Consider the following 14856-nt stretch of genomic DNA (forward strand, 5'->3'; position numbering starts at 1 on the left):
TAACAAACACTTAAAATGCATATTTCCATCCCTAGATTCTGACAAAATACTGTTTACACTTGGAAGCAATATGCCCTGAAGGCGTCATAAAAAGTAAGGGTTGAAGAAAAAACGCGATTACTGTATCTCTTAATATGGCAGCATCCAACAGTGTGTTCAAACATAAGTTTCCTGTCTAATACCTATATATCTAAGTAACATCAATTGACAGTACATTATTCCAGGTAAAATTAATCAATGACCATCAGATGAGTGAAATATTAGGTCCCCTTCAACATCCTCTCTCGAAGTAATCTTAAGAGGCCGTGTCAGTAACCATTGAGTATTGTATATAAAATGAGTGGAATGTGAAAAAATTATTTTGCTTTAATATTTGGGTGCATGGAAGCATAGATGAATGTCCTTTCAAACATGAGTTATTTGGGTCACGTGTTTCTTGTTACCATAGCAACGGCGATTTAAATGCTTGAAAAGTGGGAAATTTGATTCTTGATAACCCTGTCAAAATTAATTACAGAATTAAACTATGTTTTTCTTAATTTCAATATATAAGGCAGATTTAATTTTTCCCATATTTATTTTAAAGCACTGGGGCCTACTTTGCTTTATTTCTATCAAATGCTGTAAAATCAGCATAATTTTTATAAATATTTTACGCAAAAACGCAACCAAACTCCATCATAATCATACATGCAATAGGAACTACGAGCTTTGCAGTTATAAATCCAATAATAAAAAATGGTAGTTGGATACTCTACAGCAAATAATTTGATTTAGAAAGTATCATAAATATGAAAGCGCGTAAGCAGATTATCCCCCCTTTGTGGAACTCTCTTGCTGATGACTAACAGAAAGTTGGAGTTGCAGCAGAAGTTGGAGAAGAAAAACACCATGTAAGCAGGTTTTGTGCGGTTACAGAGGACATGACTGCATCAAGCGATTGTAGGTGACTGAAATATCTGACGTTTTCCTGGCTTTCTGACTATTTTTATATTTTACGTGCAAGGACAACGTCAGAACCGGCGCCTTTACGAAAACTGGGAATTCCCCGCCTCCAACCAGAGGCGGCATTCTCGGGTTGATTTTCGATACTTGCAAAGCGAATGAAATGTCTAACTCACAATTTATCAATAGTACAATGCTTCTAGTACTCACCAACGTCGTTTTTATGGTTTGTTTATAAAATATATAATCCGATGGAAACATTTTATCTGACTGTCGAGATATGTTTTCATTTCGTGCATTTATACATTTTTTTTTCAAGTCCTGTATCGAAATGATGAGTGATGTTTTCTTTTCATCGATATTGTCGAGTACTAGAGGCATTGTGACAACGGCATTTACTCTGACTGGAGACGGCGAAATTTCCAGTTTTTGTAATTGCGCTAGTTCTGACGTTTTCCTGGCACATAAAATATCAAAAAGCCTGGAAAAAGGCCAGATATTTCGGACTGTATTATTTAGAGCATATTCATTAATCACTGATAAGGTCAAATTGGTAGATTTACACTCTGTATGTCTGTATGTTACTGTTCTTTTGACATGTAATATTTCAAACAATATTTCACAAAATTCATAGTCATACCCGGTATACCTCATTACCTGTACAGTATAGCATTCATTTGCATTCAACAACAGCAGTCTGTTATTCCAGATCCAGTACACCAAAATATGATGTTAAGGTATCAGCACCACAACAAGTTGACAAAACTTTAGGTGGCCAATATTGATTCGAAAAGGGGGAGGGCAACTAGGATAACAGACTCAACTCTGGTTTCAAAATTTGCTCTTGTCCTAAAAGTGGGAGGGGAGGAGAACCAGGATTTATAAGTGTTTACTATAGGAAATTTTGACTTCCCAAAAACGTGGGGGGAGGGGGGTGCTATTCCTCCTACGCCCTTGATCAGGTTGGGCACAATTGCTGAATATGAGACTATTCCACAAATGTGAGACTGTGTCTGTTTTGCAAGATGAATTTCAGCCATATTTGTCTGTTTTTCAAGTACTAAAAAAATAAATTTCCTAATTTTGATCTCAAAGTTAAAAGGGTTCATGTTTATGATATAATATTTACATTTGCAAATGTTTTCTTTTGTATAACACTATTAAGAGCAACGCGTATCTATATCCGTATAAACACGGTTCCTCGCGTCATAAACATTCGACGTAATTTCTCAGTGACATCATAAAAGGTCGACGCACAATCAGTGGATCAAATACGTGCCGTTGAGTTTGAAAAATAAAATATTTCACGCGTTAAATATTGTAATCAGGAAAATATAAAATATGAATAAGTCATAAATGTGAATATAAGTAATAATGTGACCAACCTGTATTTATATCCCGATAGATGTTTAAAAGTGATACATTATTTCTTAACTAAACAATGTTTACAAAAGAAGAACATTTGTAAATTTGCCGTTTTCGAGATTATAGCTGCAGAACATGTGCAGCTATAATCGCGAAAACTGTACATGAAATGCATGAATGCTTTTTGTAAACATTTTTCAGTATGTCCTAAAGATGAGCCTTTATAACTTAGAGAACAAAATTCGGACATTTAATTTTTTATTATAAAGCAGACAAATTTTGTTGAAATTCATCTTGCAAAACAGTGACAGCCTCGCATTTGGGATACTCTCGCATTTGTGGTGTTGTGCCCAACCTGTTGATTGGTTTCAAACAGTACAAGTAGATAGAACGTGCCGAGATCTATTAAATGGCATGTTCACTTCTGACCTTGACCTAGATATTTGACCTTGAACTTCTGAATTTTACATTTAGCTCTGTTGTGAGAAAACCATAAGGTAAATTAGTTTCAATTATCACATGTAAATAGATCGTGATGAAATCTACTGAATGGCATGATCAAATCTGACGTAAACCTTGGTATTTGATCTTTACCTTGAAATTCTGAATTATATGTTTAGGTAATTCTTCACTTCAACTAAAGCTTCACCATGGGCTATATCATCTTTAGTGGTTTTTTGTCACACATTCATCATGGGTGATGAGAGGAAGACATTGGTACATTTTGAGGTCAAAGATCAAGCCTCATATCACAATTAGACCTTGTCAAAAATCACATTCCACAAAAACTATACTTTGTTCTATCAGAAATTTTCCAATGGAGCCCTTCATGACTTTTAATATCAATGTTTTAGTTCACCGAATTTTCTTAAAAAATTTTTCAAAGGATTTTCAATTCAAATTTTGTAAAAATAGTTTATCTTCATCATAGTTGTGTATTGTTTTCTAGGTGTGACCCAGTTTGTGTGCAGTTTCAGATCATCATCAACCTCTGGATGTGGACTGATTGATTACAAGAAGACTTGGCCCGAAAAAATATTACCCTTGACCTGCTGCCAAAATTCTGTAGATTCACATCTACAGAAGCATTCCATCAATCGCAGAAGTATACAAAATGAATGTGACTTAATAAAGACGAGGGCAGGCCTTTTTAATGAGGACGATGAAACACTTACCATCTGCCCAAAACACAGGTATTACACTATACATTTGTATATGTTACATGTATTATGTATGTAATTTCTGGTAAATATACAAGCTTCTTGAGCATGCAATATATATTGTATTCTCAAACACTTGTTTATTTTATTTTGATATGTTGCCCTACATCAACATTATAATGATTTTTGCCTTCATAAAATGTCATATACTCAAGTGCATTCCAGATTGCTTGTGTTATTTATTTTTAAACTGTTCTTGAATTATAGATACATTCTTGGGGTTGGGTGGAGATCAAGCAAGATGTGTTCCTTAGGATGGAAATGTGCCAAAAAGAGCCGGAGCAATTCAAAAGGAACCATTACAAAAGAACAATCATTCTTTCTCAAGAAACATCATGATGTCCTTATACAAATTGGTTCAGGTTTGCTGCTGTTTTTCTTTTCAGTATAACTACACTATAATGCATTTTTATTATGCCTGCTGTTAGCCAGCAGAAGCATGTAGGGATCACTTTGTCTCAATGCTTGAGCATGTGTTTAGCAGGGTCATTCGTGTTCTCAAACACTTATTTTGATAAGAAAGGGATTTTATTGCAATCACCTTGTCTCTCTGTTCCTTTGTCTGACAGACAAGTGCATGCAAATATGTTGTATTGTGTATCTTGAAGCAAATTATCAGTTTGTATGTCTGTTTTGGTAAAATATTATTTTCTATCATATCTTTTGTTTGAAAGTAAGTAAATGTATTTCCTGGACTGTGCTGATGCAGAAAAAAGGGAGGCTCTGCTTCATTAATTTTTGTGCATGCATTCAAAATTTTTGCATTTTCATAATTTTTGCAGGAGTATGCACCAACTGCAGGAAAGAACTGGTACAAAAAATGGTAACAGCTTCTGCAGAAATGGAACAAGAAGAAAGTACAAAATGTAATGTAAGTAGTGACAACAAAGAGTGTAATATTTACACAAAACCAGGATATCCTTGCAATTTCTTTTTTCTCCAAAACAATGACACTTTTGTGTCTTCTGCAAAGCATAGCAAACTTAGTGAAAATTTTGTAAGGTGTCTGTCTATCAGTCCATCTGTCTGTCATACTGTAGATATCACAGCCCATAACTTTTGAATAAAGTGTGATTGGATACTTATATTCACATGTGTGTTGTTTGTGACAAGACCTTTCTGCAGTTACAAAATGGAGATATGATGTTCTTTTTTAAAAGATAACATTGACCATAACTTTTACATGGGAAGTGATACAGGGAGTTGATATTTCACATATTGATTTCTTGTGATAATATCTTTCGCTGGTCAAGGTAAATATTAGAGTCAATAGGAATGCAGGTGACACATGTACCTTTAACACTGTAGTTATTTCACGTCAACAAAGTTGAGAAGAACTAATTTGGAGTATCCCCTTTGTCCAGTTTAATGTCTTGTATCATATCTCAGCCACTATATGCTATAGGGTCAAGTAAGTTTGTAAACAGGTGTAAAATATTTTCAGGAGAATCATGATGATAATGAGTTGCAATGTGAACTACCAAATGACCATGAAGTTCAAGCAGATCCAATGGATATTGAACAAATAAAGGTTTGTGTTGAAATTTTTACATGTACTGAATTATTATGCCCAAAGAGCAGGGGCATATTTTTGTTTGTCCTGTCTGTGTATCTGTTGTCAACTTTAACCTTTGCCATGACTTTTGAACTGTGAGAGATAGAGACTTCATATTTGGTATGCATACTCCACTAATGAAGCTCTTTCAGTGACCTTGAGACCTTGACCTTTATGCTAAAACTAGCTTTTCTAAATTTGTTGCCGCTGGGGGCATACTGTTTCACAAACTTATCTTGCTTTAAATTACTTTTAGCATCAGCTTGTTTATTGTAAAGTATCAGCCACTATATGCTGTAGGGTCATGTAAATTTGTAAACAGATATGAAATACTTTCAGGAGAATCATGATGATGATGAGTTGCAATGTGAACTACCAAATGACCATGAAGTACAAGCAGATCCAATGCATATGGAACAAGTAGAGGTTTGTACTGAAATTTTTACATGTACTGAGTTGTTTAAAATTACTTTGAGCATCAGCTTGTTCATAAGAGCCCCGACTCAAAGATGCGGGAGCCCTATAGTAATCACTTTGTTCATCCATTTCTTTGTCAAGCGATAACTCAAGTGCTATTTGTCCTGGAAACTTCAGACTTGAAAAGCCATTTGACCTATGAACTTCATATTTTATACACAGACAAGAGGCCTAAAATGGGCCTATATTGCTCACCTGAGCTTGAGTCAAAGGTCGTGAAGGACCATGATATCATGAGGCACATTCATGTCATGTATGAAGCTGTTCTTTTGAGGCAGGTAGGAAATACATTTCAGACAAGAAAATTTCATTGAAGTCTACTGTGACCTTGGCATCAAAGTCTGACCTTGGGTTAGGGTCATGGCACACCACCTTATCATGAGGAGCATTGTATGCCAAGTATGAAGCTGTTCCATGAGGCATATAGAAATACAGACCTGACAAGAAAACTTCATCAAATTTTACCTTGACATTGAAGGTGTGACTTTGGCTCAGGGTCGTGAAACATTGTCTAAGCATGAGTAACATTTGTGCCAAAAATGAAGTTGTTTTAAATTAAGTTGTTAGTTGGATTTATTTTGTATCGTTCTTTTGTAGGTGGAATCAACTACAGACGACAACTTTTCCCAACCAACACCTTTTGGAAGTCAGTTATCATCTGAATGGCAGGATTCTCAAGAGCATGAAGATAGTCCATTACGTAAAAGGAAGGCCTTGAATACTTTTCTTGATGCCATAGGTGTTAGTCCAATCAAAAAAACACTAACTGTTGAATTTGAATCTGCATCAAAAAGGACACAGAATGATTATCTAAAAAAATCAAAAGATATTATTCACAACATCATTTCTATCATCGCCCCTAACCAAGAGGCTCTGTTAGAAAAGGCTATTTATTCAAGTAATCCAGACAACGAAGACACAAGCATTATTGAATCTATTTCAAAAGCTTATTCTAGCATGACCAGCTGGGGAACTCAGAGACAACTTCTTTCTTTATTGGTGGAGGACCACAGTTACAATGAGATTAAGGAGTACATACCATCTCTGTCAAAATACAAGTATACTGCGGCTCGTAAGCATGCTGCGATCAATGGCATTGGCATGCCAATAGAGAATAGATCACAGACAAGAGAAAAAGCTACAAAGGAGCAGATAGAACATTTCTTAGAGTTCATAATGTCTCCAGCAATAATGACTGATTCCCCATTTGGTACTTGTTCATATAAAATCTCTTCAGGAATCACTTTGAATGTTCCCAAAATAATTCTGAACAGTGTACGGACTAGAACTGTATCATTATATATGAAGTTCTGTGAGGAAGTAGAGTTTCGAAATGTTCTTTCTGAAAGGTCATATATGAGGATCTTGGAAGCAGTTGAACCAGGTATCAGGAAGTCAATGAGAGGACTTGATAATTTTGCCGCTGGTGGAAGCCAGGCTTTTGATGACCTCAAAAACGTTGTTAGAGTATTAGGTCAGCTTGGAAAAGGACACGAATGGTCAGAGAAGATGACTGGCATGCTTAATGAAGGAAAGCAGTACTTAAAAGTTCAATACAAGGTAATACTAACTTTTAAGATGAAATCGTAGATTTGCTGTAGATTCATTTAATTTTGGGACTACCAACATTCACCTAAACCTTCAGCTCAGGTGAGCTAAAGTCATAGCGCGTAGTCTGTCTGTTGTCTGTTATCTTTTCACGTTTTCCACTTCTCCTTTGCAAGTACCCAAGTCCTTTAAGAAGTTTGTGTTTTTTGGGCTGAGCCATCAACAGATACAGCTGCATGGCCTCTGATTGGCCGACACATTTTCAACTTCTCTTCTGCAAGCACTGTGACCCAATTAAGATTTCTATTGATTTTAGGGTCAGTCGGTCAAAATTCAAGCTCTCATTGTCCTTGTGTATGAAAATAATTTCTTGACTCAAAGTATACTTTGCAGTTGTTTTCAATATAGGATCAGTACATGACTGTGGGTCAAAGGTCATGGCCTCATTAACTTTTGTTGTGGCAGGGTATTTGTCCTGTGGGACAGCTCTAGTTTGATTCTGATAACATACAAAGACAAATGTGAAATGGTGCTCACTACATGTAAAGGTTTCTTGAATTGTCATAAATTTTTTCTGTGTGTTTTGATTTCTGTATGAATTATTATTCACTCACATATTCATCAGATGAAATTAAACATTTTCTTGTTGTTATTTTCAGTTGCACATCAGTGAGAACTCTGAAATACCTGACCACTGCTGTACTCATGCGCTGTCATCAGAGGACACTGCTTATTCAAAAGCATGTGACCATTCACATCAGAAAGTTTGTGATGAATGCAATGGCATCACCAGTCTATTGGATGAGTTACAGGGAACAATTAGTTGCCATGAGGTTAACTTCACTGATCATGACCAAAAAGATGACATTCAATATACAGTTGCAGAGGTATTTAAACCAGAACATAAAATCAATATTTGACTTGTACCGGTATTATTACGTACCTAGTTGTCAAGTGACCAAGTACGGAATTATATCTGGGTAGTAGGTTTCATCCTGTTCCTGGTCACTCTATGACTAGGTACCGATTTTACCCCACCGATGACCATTTTGACATTTACCATCTTTTAAAAATTTGTCATTGCTTCATTATTGCCGCCTGAAGTTTACCTGCTGTGACGTCAAATAAACAATGGAAATAAAGTGATGTCACAATATGCTCACAATTCATTTGAAGGTTACAGCTTATAAAGTTGAAGGTGACCAGATAAAAGATACACACTGCTTTCACGTGACTATTATGAACCAATCACTGACCGAGTTGTCACTGCAAACTAGTGAGAGGTGGGGTAAAACTTACAAGGTGTTTTTTACTGCTGAGTTTTATTTAAGGTATTAGATATTCCTGGAAAATTTGCACATCCATCCAGAATCAAACACCTAAGAGCATCCAGTGTTAGACATTCATTGCCTCTATTTACATTGCTACTGAATTTTAGATAACCTAATTTATATAAGGGAGATGTATGTTACATGTAACAACATCAAAACTTAATGTGATACACTTATCTACTTGCAGAGTGTGAAGTTGATTAAAGAATGGAAAATGCACATTATTCGCACAGTAAACCAAGACAGAGCAAGAACGAATATTTTGAAAAATATGAAGTCGGATGAAGCACTTCTAGAAAGAGATTGGGCTATGAAGTTCCTTCCCCTACAATACAGGTATTTTCTCAGGGTTTTGCAATACTTTTAGGCTGATTACATACCTTCACGTAATTTTTCTCTTGTAATTCATAGGTCACTATCCCCTCACAACAAGGTTGCAGGGGGATATTGTAATGTCAGCGTTCATGGGTTCTTGGATTTGTCTCTCTGTGTGTATGTGTTTGCATGAAAATACATTGTAAGCAGGATACAGGTTACAGTTTTGATCCAATAGATTTCAACTTCATATGAACACTGTCCTTGCCTCCATAGCTGAGCTGCCACCCCCATCACCAAATCTCCCTAACACTTATCATTTTGAATACGTGAGACTTCCCCCTACCCCCGCTTTCCTCTACTCCACACATGCTCATACTTTATATATATATATACATACATACATATATATACATATATATAAATCTATATATATAACTGAGCACCCTCACCCCTTTATAATTTCTAACAAATTGTCCCACTTTCATACCCACTTTCTTCTTATGGTCCCAACTAATAACTTCTAGTTCCACATGATAAAGCTAATCCTCAGAAATGAGTTTGTAATTGGAATGATATTCTTCCCTTCATAGACCAGGTTTTGTGTGAAAAATCTTCTCTATTCACAACTAACACACTTCAAACATGTATCCGTGTTTATTCTGTTCATTGTCAAGCAAGTGATCAGGTTTTCATGGAGTGAAGCTCAAAATTTGTTTTCAATCTAGAAGTAAGACAGTGCTTCATTTTATTACCCCCTCCCCCACAAACAAGTTTGGGGGTGGTGGTGTTACATTGAAATTACCATGTCTGTCTGTCTGTCATCTGTTTGTCCAGACCGTATCTCTGCAGTTGTAAAATAAAATTGCATCATTGTTCTCAGGATTATTGCCCAGGACCTAAGGGTGTGGGTTCCCATGGGCAACTTAAGGGTCTCTTGTTACAATATTTTAAGAAATTTTGAGATTTTGAGAAACATTTCAAGTGACAAACTTACAGTGTTTTTGACTGTAATGTAAATACATTGTAACTTAGTATTGCTCATTTATTTCAGAGAATCCCAAGCAAAATGGTTTGCTAAAAGAGGGCTGTCATGGCATATCAGTGTTCTGTCATGGAAAGAGGAAGCCTTAAGATCAGCTACCTTTGTTCATGTTTTTGATATTGCAAATCAGGATGCAATAACATCAGCTGCCATTCTGCAAGATACTCTGGGTCGAATAAAGAATCTTAATGCAGCAATACAGAATGTTTATGTACGGTCTGACAATGCTGGCTGTTACCATTCAGTTTATGGCATTGGAGTTGTTCCTTGCATTAACCAAATGAACAGAAATGATATGAATATAAAACGAATGGATTTCTGTGACCCACAAGGTGGTAAATCAATTTGTGATCGAAAAGCTGCTCATATAAAATGGTACATAAAAAGATTTGTGAATGAAGGAAATAATGTCTTGAATGCCAGTGACTTCAAGGCTGCTCTTGAAAACAAGATGAACAATGTTCAAGTTATTGTGTCTTTGCCACCAATTTCCAAATCACCAAAAGTGTTGCTGAAATTACAAAACATCAGTCAGCTTTTTGATTTCAGTTATGACAACAGAAATTTGACTGCTTGGAAGCAGTATGAGATCGGAAAAGGCAAAACAATAAATTATGACACTGCAGGAATTAATTTAAATTGGGTAATCCCTGAAATTACTCCTAAGTCTGTATCCGAGGTCACATTAACATGTCCACCCATGGAAACACAGACAAACGTAAATTCTTCATCACCCACATGTCAAGAACAAGATGCAACAGCATCCTCATGTATAGATGTCAGCAACCAAGAAATGGTGGAATCGTCGTGTGCAGATGACTGCAGCAATGTATTCACCTGTCCAGAGGATGGATGCATATCTACATTTTTAAGATACGGCCATTTGTGTAACCACTTAGATACAGGAAACCACACTTTTTCAGTTGAGAGAATGGACTTGCAGGATCGCTCAAGATTTTCGTATGCTATCCTAATTGAAAATAGACTTACTGGTCCAAATTTGAATGGATCAAAAGATGCTTCTTCAGGTGTGAGCACTTTGGAGAGAGGATGGGCTCTTAAAAAAAAGAGAGAAGTCAAAAGATTTACTGAAACTCAAAAATCCTTTATGACCAAGAAATTCAACCAAGGTGAATCAACAGGATTCAAATGTGAACCTGAAGAAGTGGCACGAGAGAAGTGTAAAAAATGACAATGGTGAACGAATTTTCCACTATGGAGATTTTCTCTCAGCATCTCAAATTGCAAGTTTTTTTAGTAGACTTTCGTTAAAGAAAAGGCAGATGTCTAACACTGACTATGAAGAAAATGACTTGACAGCTGAAGGGAACATGAACAATTTGAATCAGATTTCTGATGTGGCTCTTAAAGCAGTGAACTAAAATACATTTTCTAACTAAAATAAAGATTTTAATATCAAAGTTTTTGGAAGGGGATATAGGAATCACCCTGTTTGCTTGTCCATCTGTCTGTGGACAACACTTGGATACGTTCAGCGAATCAGTGTTTAGGTCTGTTCCTGCTTATGGCAAGTGGTATACAAACCAACCTTGTATGGATGGTTTGTCTGTGGATGGTGTGTCCATTGAATGCTTCGGATGCTGCAAGTGACCTACATTTTATGCTTTAGTGACTTTGGTAAAGTACAGCTTTTATGTCTGTTCCCACATTATTACAAGTGGTATATAAACCAAACTTGCTTGCATGGTTTGTCTATGACTGCTGTGTAAAATGAATGCTGCTAATGCTGCATGTGATCTTCATTTTATGCTTGAGTAACTGATTAAATTCATCATATAGTACTGTTGATAGTGAGTGATGTTGCCCCATAAGGGGGGGGGGGGGGGGGCATTTGTCCTGTTAGTACTGCTCTAGCTCTAGTTGGTTGGATAAACATGATAAAGAAAGAAATGCTTATGAAAGAATTTGCTTAAACTTAGACTAACATAGATAATATCTGAAATCGAATGTGTCATACTTCTTGTTTACTGTGCATAAATGTACATTGAAGAACATTTATAATTATTTCTAGCAAAATATCTCTGTAAAATATTTGACTGTACACTTCAGAAAACATTTAGTCTCAGAATCAGATACCAGATATGCTATAGTGGTGCCTAGTTGTGTCGCGTGCATAGCAAGGGAACACTTAGGGATCACTTCTCCATCGTCTGTCAGTCTGACCGTCTGTCCATCAGTCCATCTGTCTGTCACACTTTGAAATAAGTCATCCGCAGGAGACACACATATTCGATGGAACACTCTTGTTTTACGTTCATATCTGTGATACTTTTAGTGAGCATTGATATTTGAACCAGTTGATTGATCTTTGATAGTAAAACAAGATAAACTTTAATATGAAGTTGCTTTAAGCTACATTTTCACAAGGGAGCCTTGCTGATGTTTAGGTTTATGTTCATGTGAATAAGTATAAGGTCGTCTTGTGTTTCACCGACACTACCTCTCGTTGTTTTTAGGTTCATAACGAATAACAAACATGGTATAGCAATGAAAATTAGCCAGAAGATAGAGCTTTGGAGTCCCTTTGGGTTGTTGCGTCATTTTGACATATAATTTCGGTTTTCGTTATATCATATATGGTGAAGTTTTCGCGTATTTGGTCCACATTTTGACTATATTGTATGAGACATTGTACAGCAATGATACTTATTATTACTTATATAGGGTAAGTACAACAGGGTTGACAGTTGATTAGTATGCCATGACCCAAATATTCCACTTGAGAGGCTTTATTTTCCTGGGTATATGTTTCATGTTTTGCTGATCCCAGTCAAGTCGGTTGCTAGGGTATAAATTTCGTTGCTATGGAGATTTCTTTTCCTATTGTTTTGTAAAAAAAGTCATACATTTTGTGGAGATTATTGTACAGTACTATGTTTCTGTAAATTTGGTATCTAACTGTCAAATATCTGTTGTAATATTAAAAAAAATTGCCAAAACGTGCGAAAATCCATTGAAAGTGTTTTGAAAAAATTGCGAATTTTGATTTCTGAAAAAAAAAATTGGGACATCCAACTACCAATTTTTTTCATATTACTTCATAGTATTGGGATATATCTTTAACTTGATATGACACACAATATCTCGGGTTGTTGCGTTTTTAAGTATTCAACTTTTGAAAAACTTAATTTTCCACAGATATTCACATCATGAAAACCTTGTCATTTTTCGGTTACCATAGCAACCATATCAGAATTTCAAAAAATACTTACAGACATACAGATATTTTCTCCTTATGCATCTTTCATTATTTCAGTATCAAAAAACAAATTTAGACCTTCCAATTGTTCCCCCTCTGCACTTGAATATGTCTAAATTTGTATTATTTTACAATGTTTCATTGAGAATTTACTATGCAAATCACATTTGTTGCCATGGAAACCAATGATAATGAATAAATTTGTTAAATTTGTCTAAAATGTGTTTTTTGTTGTTGTTCAAATGTTTTAGGGTGGTTTTTGCCCAATTCAAAATTTTTGACTTTCCATGTAAAGCTCAATGGTTACTGACACGGCCTCTTAAACATACTGCTATCTGTATTGATAACCTACGTTAAGTTTTACTTTACATCATGCATTAAAGTTGGCAAGGACATTCGGCTTACTTCCTAAGTAAATACACACCAAGATGTTTCTGATAGGACATTCTCTTTATATCCAAACACAAATGCTCTCTAAAAGTGAGCAAAAAGAGAAAATTCGAATATTTATTTAGAAAGGTTGATACTTGAGTCTGAGTTTATGATTAGAAGATTCCTCTTTTTTCATTTTTACAAATTAAGCAATCGAGAAGATCGAAACAAACGAAGGTCTTTCGGAGTCGCTAAAATTAATACTAATATCGCGTTTTGTCAGAATTCGCTAAAAATCTAGCTTTTTCAGGGACATCGTATTTTATTTGAGAATTTTTTCCGTAGGCTGCTCTTCTTATTGCCAAACCTGGAAACCAAATCTCTTTTTCAAAAAATCTTTCTCAATAAAAACTAATTCTTATTCATAATTGAATTCTATGTATAACTGTAGCCGTGAGGTCGCTGTTGCTATAATAATTAAGTGGCTAAATTTGTAAGTAGATATATGGAATGAATATTTTAATATGAATTATTAAAAATTTGCAATCCCTACAGTTGAATTTAAACTTGAAACAGTTGTATTATAATGAATCGTTAACTGTTGTTACAGACCTTGTGTATGTTGATATGTTCTACAAACTTACAGTGTTTAACCAGATTAGACAAACACAAGAGAGAAAAAAAAAGAGATAATCATTATCACGGCCACCAATCGCTCTAACTTAAATCCAGTTGATATGAAAAAAAGATTTCGTTTTCGGGACTTCCGGATATGCGTTGGAGGGACTTTATGCATTCGCTTCGGAGGTTAGTTGAGCTCTTTTTCTTGTATTCTGACCATTTTTAACAAACAAAGAATGTGATTTGACCCCTTCGAGGTGCTCTGCTTCCATTTCCATCATGAATAAAAGAAGTGAATGTGATCATTTTATGTGAATTTGTCAGCACACTTTTTTTTCAGGGGGGTGGGTGGGTGGGTGGGTGTGTTTAAAATTATATTTTCACACCTTAAATTATGTATAGTTCCTATATTTAATACATGTACAAAGGACTGTATGCAGAAAAATTGATTAAATTTTTAAAAGCTTGTTCATCCATAAATCCGTATTCATCATGTTCATAAATTGACATTTTCTCTTTTGCAAGTTTATTATTACTCTGTATACAATTTGTACTTCGGGTTCGTTGCCACGATGCTGTCAGTGGCGAATATACACATTTTACTGTTTTACTGGTAAATTTGTTAGCACACATTTACTAACAGTCTTTCGATATATATAAATATATTCACAACTTCTAGTGTTATCAATTGCTTTAGCATTATTTCCATGCCCATTCACATCAAAAACATTTTTATTAATCATCCCTCGGGCTGACTTTTTACGTTGGGATGAAACTGCAAGCGCGCTAAAGAAACTCGTACTATTTCCTCCAACCAGAGGGTGTGCTTCTTCATGCACTCT

At 35.5% G+C, this 14856-nt stretch overlaps 1 protein-coding gene and 1 long non-coding RNA gene across 2 annotated transcripts; both read left to right on the top strand.

Moving 5' to 3' along the window:
- The first annotated feature begins 850 nt into the window (after positions 1 to 850).
- Positions 851 to 10935, top strand: LOC133186297 (uncharacterized). Its single transcript, XM_061321519.1, has 8 exons — positions 851 to 946; positions 4975 to 5061; positions 5425 to 5511; positions 6160 to 7122; positions 7770 to 7997; positions 8629 to 8777; positions 9811 to 10829; positions 10919 to 10935. The coding sequence occupies exons 2-8, from the start codon at positions 5041 to 5043 to the stop codon at positions 10933 to 10935; spliced, it is 2484 nt and encodes an 827-aa protein (XP_061177503.1). The 5' UTR covers positions 851 to 946; positions 4975 to 5040.
- A 52-nt stretch (positions 10936 to 10987) lies between these two features.
- Positions 10988 to 13241, top strand: LOC133186397 (uncharacterized). The gene is made up of 3 exons (XR_009721031.1): positions 10988 to 11291; positions 11666 to 11685; positions 11742 to 13241. It is a non-coding gene; the product is annotated as an uncharacterized LOC133186397 (long non-coding RNA).
- The last annotated feature ends 1615 nt before the right edge of the window (positions 13242 to 14856 follow it).

The sequence above is a fragment of the Saccostrea echinata genome, unplaced genomic scaffold, assembly GCF_033153115.1.
Source record: "Saccostrea echinata isolate AGI-Se365-2 ecotype Australia unplaced genomic scaffold, CSIRO_AGI_Sech_v1 ptg000013l, whole genome shotgun sequence".
Classification (NCBI taxonomy): Eukaryota; Metazoa; Mollusca; class Bivalvia; order Ostreida; family Ostreidae; genus Saccostrea; species Saccostrea echinata.